The following is a 9165-nucleotide window of genomic DNA, read 5'->3' on the forward strand; positions in this document are numbered from 1 at the left end:
CTTTAAATACAATTCTTGCTATGAGGAGCTGGTCTTGTGATAAAATGAAAAGCCCCTTTTCCCCTGTGCTTTTCACATCTGTTCAGAGCAGCAGCATGGTGACATGGCTCAGTGCCCAGTGCACATGAGCAGTGGTGACTTGTAGTTGCCACCGGCCCAGTCATGATGGTATGGCTGCTGGTGGCAGATATTTTTGTCTGTCCACCCCCCCACCAACCTCTGGGTTGGTGCCTTTTGTGGTTGCCTTGGTTCCCGTGTCCCACTTAACCACTGTGGGAGAGGGTCTGCATAAGAGCTCTGGCAATGAACCCAGCAGCAACACTTCTCTGCTGCATGCTGCCCTATCTGGGTCTTGGTAAAAGAGAAAAGTCTTGGTGCAAAAGGGGGGAGGGGAGGGGGAATAGTAGGAAACTGCTTCTGGGCTCCCAGATGCAGGCCAAGTCAGTCCCAAGGCAGTAGGAGGGAAGGATAATTGAAATAAAAATTAATTATTTTTAGTGTGTTGGAAAATTAGTTATAATTATGGTAGGAATTATTTGATAATGACTGTAATTACTGGATGATCCATGTATTTACATAGTTTACAGAAAATTTTTTAAAAGAGGGATTTAATTTTTGTAATGTTTTGAATATAAAGAATAGATTATTTTTTTAAATAGTAACATTTAATGATTCTGAATGAGATTACTTTGCTGAGTTATTGGAAGCTGTACTTGGATTGGGTTTTTCCAAGCATTAGCAATGTGGTTGATGTTGTACTAAAAATGTCGTTACATAGAAGATTTTTGCAACTCATGTAAATCTTTGCTGATGTATAATTGCCCAATTTAATTCAACTGAGTATTGTTTTACATGTTTCTTTCACTTTTTTATCCACATTATAGAAAGCTTATGCAAGGGCAAATGAGGATCAGAAGGTATTGGAGAGGAGGGAGAGTAATGCTAACTTCTCTTTGCTTCATGGGAGACAACTGCCCATTTCTCTTTCAAGTGGTCAAATGTATTAACATAATAAGATATCCTGGTTTTCTCTGATAAAAAAAAATATTTTCTGATTTAACCCCCTTCCCCCACAAAACCCAATGTTTTCCATGATTAAAATGAAACACCTTTCTCTCTCTCTCACCAGATACAGTATCTGTACAAAAAAATCTATAGATAGATAGATACTGTATCTATCCAAAAAAATCCAAAATTTTCTGATTTTAACCCTCCCTCCCCAAATCCATATTTTTTCCCTGTAATTAAAACAAAATGTTGCTATATTATATATGTAGATAAATATATAGATAGATAGATAATCTATCTGCCTAGATAGATAGATAGTATCTCTCTCTCTCTCTCTCTCTCTATATATATATATAGAGAGAGGGGCATTTTGTTTTAATCACATAGAAAAATATGGATTTGGGGAGGGGGCAGTTGAAATCAGAAAATTTTGGATTTTTTTATCAGAGAAAACCAGGATCCATGCACATAATCAGGTTAAATTGAAGAAAGTGTTCTGACTTGCTCTTAGCTTGGGCTGTAAATGCTTCTTTCCCAGACCTGATGGAAGGGTGGTTTGAAGCTCTAATTCTCATCTCTTTTCTCTGTCAAGTGTGCAAGTTGGTCCGATAAAAATATATATCTCACTTCATAAATCCTACTTCTTTTAAAATAAGAAAGTTTATACATAACTATATAATAATTTTAAACTTGTAAGACTCAAAGTACGAATTTAATCTTTGTCTTTTGTTAGGTGAATGTGAGTGTGAGGATACATGGTCTGGATGTATAATGGGAGACACTGGGTAAGACACATCTTGAAAGAATTTCCCGTACAATGCAGAGCTATAGCTAGGCATTTAGTTGCCTGGGGCAGGTCATGTGCAGAGCACCCCTCTCCCCATTTTATGTTGCATAACATTACTTCCCTTTGATTTGGCACACTTTGTCCTAGGGCACCCAGTGCACCACTGGCACCCCCCTTGCTAACGGTGCTGTTACAGTGATACAAAGGGAATGAATCACCTTCAATGTATCTATCTATCTATCAAGCTATAGATATACATGTATCTATAGATAGATAGATCTCCTAACATGTTTGAGGATATATTAAATTCAGTGCAACATTTGCTAGTCAAATATTTGCATTATTTAGGGCATCAATTCTAGGCATGAACATGGAGAAGGAACTTCAACACTTTAATTACAATGAACTATACAGAATTACAGCAGTCTTTGCAACATTATGTATGTCAATGTTATAAGAAGAGAAATCAGATTTGGCCTGTTTTCTCCAGTGGCCATGAAGATGGAAGGCTGAAACAATTAATGACATATCCAAGTTCTTGCTATCCCCTATTGAAGTTTCTCTTACATTCCTTATTTCAATACTATTTGAATTTAAATTGCTAGGTGAAAATCTTTCAGAAATATATTTAAATTATTCATTACTTATCATAGTCTATTGGAAAAATTAGTGTCGATATATAGACATGTTCTTGGCTTCATACACTATGTTTTCATTTTTACTGTATTACTTTCAAAACTGAATATTTTAATTTATGAATCTTTAAAGCATGAGACTATTATAACATAAATACATTGTAGAAGAATATGAAGCTTGTTACACTTCTCCATTGAATAAGGGCCTTATCATAGAACTGTTACCCTTGAATCATATAATCATGGAAAATTAGGGTTGGAAGAGACCTTAGGAGGTCATGTAGTCCAACCCCCTGCTCAAAGCAGGACCATCCCCAGCTAGTTCATTCCAGCCAAGTCTTTGTCTAGCTGGGTCTTAAAAACCTCCAAGGATGGAGATTCCACAGCCACTCGGAATAACTTGTTCTTGTGCTTTACTTCCCTCCGCGTGAGAAATTTTTTCTTAATATCTAACCTGAACTTCCCTTGCTGCAACTTGAGACCATTGCTCCTTGTTCTGTCATTTGCCACCAATAAGAACACAGTCTAGTTCTATCCTCTTTGTAACTACCTTTCAAATATTTGAAGCTGCTATTAAATCCCCCCTCAGTCTTCTCCTCCGCAGACTAAATAAACCAAGTTCCTTCAGCCTTTCTTCGTAAGTCATGTTCCCCAGCTCCTAACCATTTTGGTTGCCCTTCATTGGACTCTTCAATTTATCTATATCCTTTCTGAAGTGGAGGGCCCAAAATTGGACACAGGACTCCAGATGTGGCCTCACTAGGGCTGAACAGAGGGAAATAATCACTTCCCTCTGTCTTCTGGCAATGGTCCTACATATGCAGCCCGGTATGCTGTTAGCTGTCTTCGCAACAAGGGCATACATTCAGCTTATATTCAACAACATTGGCTCATATTCAGCTTATTATCCACTGTAACTACCAGGTCCTTTACTGCAGAGCTGCTTCTTAGCCAGTTGGTCCCCAGCCTGTACTGGTTCATAGGATTGTTCTAAATGCAGGACTTTGCAGTCAGTGTAATCTAATTTGGATCAGTACTGTGTGCCAAATATGGAAAGTGTTTTCTGCCAGGCCAATAACTATCTACCTCTAATTTTGTTATCAAAGTAATTTCTGAGTATAAAAAACTGGTGTGCATACCAAACTGTTTGCAGATACAAATTTATCTGAAAATTCAACCCCATAATTTTTTTATCTGTTTTCAGTAGATTTTTTGTGATAAATGTGCCTGTTGATTATACACATTTGCTGCTTAGCTAGATGTAGATGTCTTGAAGTGTTTTAACTGGAGTCCAAAGTTTTCAGATATTATATTAAAAATATTAACTTACATTTACACAGTACTTGACTTCCTGATAAATCCTAACTGGTCTGTAACCCTTGTAAATTGAATCATATAAGCATGAGCTGGGAAAGACCTATAATGCTTTTAGGCCTTTACTCTTGCTAATGCAGAATGATAATCATAATTCTTTGCTAATATTTTTATCCAGTGATCCTGATTCAGGACAGCATGAATCAGCTTATTTCACTGAAGTATGTAAGTGCTTTGGGAACCAGGATCTCAATATAGAAATCTCTTAAGCTATTCTACATAAAATTTATTCCTCCAAAAAAGAATGTATACAGGATTGTGTGTCACTTAATCCATGAGTACAGACTGGTTAAAAGTTTCTTTTTTGTCTTAAAACTGTTAGGGACACCAAAAAAATGTCTTGACCCCACAAACAGTTCTAATGAAACTATTTTTATAAGTAAACACTATTTATATCACATTTATGATTTTTCTCTAGGTTCTTTAAGTAAGTTTTTTTAATTTCTCACCCCTTGACTATTAAAAGTGTGTCTGAATTTGCTCAAAAGGCTTGCAGGTTAAAATCGGAGTCCTGATTTGCAAGTATATACTTTTACTGCATGTCTCTGAGCCAAGTACCCTCAGATTCTGCTTTCCAGAATAAAACCATATGCTTCCCCCCCTATATTTTGTAAGCATGTAAAATATCTTGTAATGTTTAAAAGCAATTGAAATTGTAATAAAAATCTGTATTTCTTTGCAGATATTACCTTCCTAGCAAGTTCTCCAAGTGTGACATTGAGGAATACCATGAATTTTTAAACAATGGAGGTGGTGCCTGTCTTTTCAATAAGCCATCCAAGGTAATTATTGGTATATTATTCGAAGAGGGAACATTCACCAAGGCATATTTGATTTCTTACCATTCCATAGACTTATAAACATTTATTTGCAGCCAAACCACTGAGAAGAAGAAAGTTACCTTTCTATCAATGCTCAGAGGGTGAAATTCGGCCTGTGCAGAAGGGTTAGCTTAAAGCATGTATGTCACTTAATTTTTATGAATCATAACATCTGTAAGCCACATGAGATCAGAGAATGCTTTCAGTCCTAATGCCTGTGTTTGTTCAAAGCTAACAATTTGCTTTAGTTAGCAATCTGTTTGGGTAAGAGTTTTCTTAAACTCATGTTTGGTTTAGTTGTTGGATGGACACACGCTTTTTACTGAGTAGGAAGAATATTATGTGCATCCTTTATCTTTATAAAGTCTGGGGTTGCCAATAAATGCCTACAGAGATTCTAGGAAAAGTTATTCTGTTTGAATAAAGTAGTCCTTGTAATTTAATTGAACTCACACCATTCCAAAGCTGGCAAAGTTCAAGATTCAAAGTCCTCTCCTTTCTGCACTCTCTATTTTCAAGTATTAATTCAAGACAGCGAAAAAAATGCTATGCGTGATGTTATTCCTGATGTTATTCTTTTCCTAATCCATATGAAACGATCCATCTGAAGAGCAGAAAAGAGGTATCATGAAAATACCTCCCCCGTAATTGGGAGGTTTCCAATCTTTCTCACTTTTTAGGTATTCCAGTGATAGCTGAATGAAAGTTAGGGCTTTTGGTTCATAAAGATTTGGGGACAAATTTTCACTGGTATAATTTTATGGGGGTTCATGCATTCTACCATCCCCCTGATTTGCTGGAGTTTCAGAGTTAATCCCCAGAACTCAATGGGAAACTGTAACAGGGTGCCATCTCAGGGTTGGCTGTAAAGCCCTGGGAGGAGAAGAAACTTTCTTGCACCCTGCTATCAGGACAGTCTACCCATCTTTTTCCCACCAAGCCTTGATGTAAATTATTATTAAAATATGGGGTGATGCCCTGATCTTACACTAATGACCCCCAGGTTTCAAGGGTCAATGCCCTAGAAGCAAACTGTGTGGCTCCATTCCACCCTTACACCATGTCCCATGCTTTGCATGTGTCTTGAATCGGGACACTTGGGGTACTTGCCTTTACATCTCCAGGCCACCTCAGGCTTTCTGTTCCTTGTTGGGGTTTTAGCTTTCCCAGTTTCTGCCCTGTTACTTTGGCTGGTTCCATAGACAAAGCCCACTATTCTAGACCTGGCTTCCAGGCCCCAGCCCCCATTTTGCCTTCTTTGGCACCAGTCCGCTTGTCCCTATTTCTTCCCTGCTCCAGACTCAGGGCTCTGCAGTCCCCATGCTGTGCCCTGCTCTTGGCTCTGGGCTCTGTTGCCTCCACACTCTGCCCTGCTCCAGGCTCTGGGCTGCCTGCCTTGTTACAGGCTTTGAAGTAATTATGGCTTATCTGTTGCAAAAGAAACTAGTACCCTGCCCTCTTGTATTTCTGCAACTTGTATTCATCAATGACTTTTCAAAACAGAGTTTGCAGGAAGTTGTGATTTTTCAAATACTGAAGGAGACAGAGCAGAAATTCAGAGTAGAGTAAGAGCAGCACTCATTAGGCTGGATTCATCCCAATCTCACTTCAGAGTTCCCTGGGAATTGTGTTTGCACTGCCACATTATCCTCTCTCACCAGGACCTGTAGAGCACAAAAAAACCTGTGGTAAATTCTTGCCAGCACCTTCAGCTTTAGCTTGTCTGTTTGGACACAAATTTAGCAAAATTTAGTAAGCACTCTTGCCCATGAACCCTGGGGGATAGAGAGGATCAGATGGATCAATTCATGCCCTTGATCTGCCTCTTGCAGATGGAACTGAATGGGAATTCCTTGAAATCCCCAGAGAGGGGCTTTATCATAGCTGGGAGAAGTGGAATATATTACTCTCCCTTTCTCTGGAATTCCTCATTGTGCTAATGGAAGCAGAAGACTGAGTATGAGGTCACCCAAAGATTATAGAAAATAATCTTTAAAAGAAATTTAAACTATATGAAGTAGAAACACTTATAGCAAAACTTAAAGGAAAAGCAATATAATGTAACATTAAGGAAACCATAACCAAAAGAATGAGTATTTGTAAGATGGTGGTTCTGCAGTAGAATGCTTAAGGAACATCTGCTTCATTAATTAAACTAGCAGTCAACACCAAAGGTAGTCAGGATGAGGATCTTGAATCTTTTGTTTAAAACTGATGCTATCCTATACAAAATTAATGTGCAACTTGTTGGGAACACATGCAAACAGACTAACTTGGAAAAGGGACATGGCAGTTTACTTAGCATCTGACAGAGTATGCTGTTTCCTACACAAGCCCATGTGTCTCTGAAAGTGGCACCTTCTCTAAGGTTCTGTCTACCCTGTCCTACCTTCAGGAGGTGGCATTTTTATCAGCGTGAAAGAAAACAGTTTTTTTTAAGCTCATGCAGAAACAATACATTTATGACAAGTTCCACAGCCACAGTATTGCAGCAAATACAGAGATATATCATTCTTCAGATGGATAACTGGGATTGCAAGTTTTATCCTTCTCACTACAGGAGGCCTTCTTGTATTCAGAAGTAAACAAGAATGCATTTACTGCTTCTGTCTCTTGACAGAGCAAAAATCATCTCCTGAGGCTCAGATACTAGATGTTCATTTGCTTCCCTCTGTCATATGCTGTTATAGCTTTTAAAGAAAATAATCATTAATAAAAGGGAGAGTCAGCCTTATGCATGTGTAATTGCATATTTTGAACACATCCCTCCTTTTTACAGGCCTGGATTTTTTTAATTGTAGCCCAGGTATACATAGGGTATGTTCCCCCTTCTCTGATTGAAGAGGATCACAGCAGGCAGAGGTGCTGTGGGAGGGGACTGCAAGCTGAACAGTCTCCCGCCATTCCCTATAGAGTCAGGCCAGGACCAGACAGCATTAACTATATACAGGTTTATTAATGGACATATGAAAATTCAAAAGAATAGAGTGAAGTTTACATATATAATATATATCTCTACACAGTCTACCAATTTGCATTAAGGTTATACTCTATATTTGGATTGTTCCCTTTACTAAGGCTTCAAACCCCCACAGGTGATTAACTAATTTAGGATAGGTTCATACAGGTAAATACAACTAGTCATAAGAATAAACACAAGAGAACTGTAGATAAGTACTATAACCCCAGGGGAAATATTGTCAGGGATTCAAAAAGATAAACATATACCCATGCACATGTATATAATAATTGAATAATCATAATTGACAATAACAAAATATGAGGTGCTTGGACAAAATATAGGGTGCTCACACAGCCTTCAAGGTATTCCGTGTCCCTACAAGACTTTCCCTTTAATGGCAAAGAGCCTTGTGCAGCTCCAATGTGGGGAAGGTCAGAGTTCCCGGGCTCCTCAGTCCCTTGTGGGCTGGGTTGGGATCCCTGCCTCACAGAGACCTCTGCTAGCTCCCCCTTCCAAGGGCTTCCTCCCCTGTGGGAACCCTTTCCCCATTAACTCATGGCTTCAGTGGAGTGGGGTTATCTTTGGCTGTCAGATGGAGGGCCTCTTTTTGGCAGGGGTGTTCCTCCACTGCCTGGGGCTCTCCAGTCCTGCGGGCCAGCTCGGAGCCATGTGCACCATTTGGCTCTCCCTGTTGCCCAGGATTGGAGGCCTGGGCTGCCTCTTGTGACTCCATGGCAGAGTCTTTGTTGGCTGCCTGGCCGCATGCCAGGTGCTAATGACCCGAGCCACCAGAAATGGCTTCAAGAGTCCTGAGCCGCTCCCGGATCCTCCGTGCAGTGCTATCTGCACTGGGGTCCCTGGCCACCTGCCAGAGGTTGCAGACCCGAGCTGCCTCCCAGGGTCTGAGCTCTCAGGGTCTGAGCTCCATGCACTGATTTGTGCACCGCGCCTCTGGTCACATACCAGAGGTGCAGACCTGAGGTGTCTCGAGCAGCTCCCAGGGTCTGAGCCCTGTGTGCCACACTGTGCATTGACTGGGGCTGAAGCGTCGATCTGGTGAGGAAGTCTTCGGGGCAATTCTGGCCACTGGCTTCTCCCACTGGGCAGCTCTTCCCTAGGTCTTCTGCCCCTCTGTCTCTTCTCTGTCCTGTGATGCATCTGCCATGTGCTGGGCACGCAGCTCCTTTTATTCTCTTTCGAGGCTCTGCCCCCTAAAGTTCTGCTAGATGGGCAGAGGGCAGGCTTGAACCAGGTCCAAGGCTTCTTTTTTTTTTTTGCCCCAAGCAGGGGTGGAGCAAAGCCCCTCCCAGCAGTTACCTGATTGCGGATGGGCTCTACTAATCATGAAGAGGATTCTCCGAGCCCAGACATGCTGGGCTATATCAGTAAGTTTGCCAGATTATATAGAAACAGAAGAAATATTGATGGGAAATTCTCTTTACGTGGAACACTGCTTTTTTTGTGTGACATAGTGCTGTCTTTTTTAAATCACCATGGCTTTGTATGAATTTCAACCTTTATATGATGTACAATCAGTAATAGTAAAAGTGTTCAAAATGTACAATCATTTTTGAGGCA

General features: G+C 40.2%; 1 protein-coding gene across 1 annotated transcript in view; it reads left to right on the forward strand.

The window, feature by feature from the left end:
* Positions 1–9165, forward strand: part of ADAM22 (ADAM metallopeptidase domain 22) — a gene marked incomplete at its 5' end in the record, with an annotated part of 236452 nt that overhangs the window by 168301 nt on the left and 58986 nt on the right. The window contains 2 exons of the mRNA XM_019508374.1: positions 1742–1793; positions 4487–4586. Coding sequence (XP_019363919.1) covers positions 1742–1793; positions 4487–4586 — 152 coding nt within the window. The remainder of the gene's footprint in view (positions 1–1741; positions 1794–4486; positions 4587–9165) is intronic.

The sequence above is a fragment of the Gavialis gangeticus genome, unplaced genomic scaffold (genome assembly GCF_001723915.1).
Source record: "Gavialis gangeticus isolate Ggan-Ray unplaced genomic scaffold, GavGan_comp1, whole genome shotgun sequence".
Lineage (NCBI taxonomy): Eukaryota > Metazoa > Chordata > Crocodylia > Gavialidae > Gavialis > Gavialis gangeticus.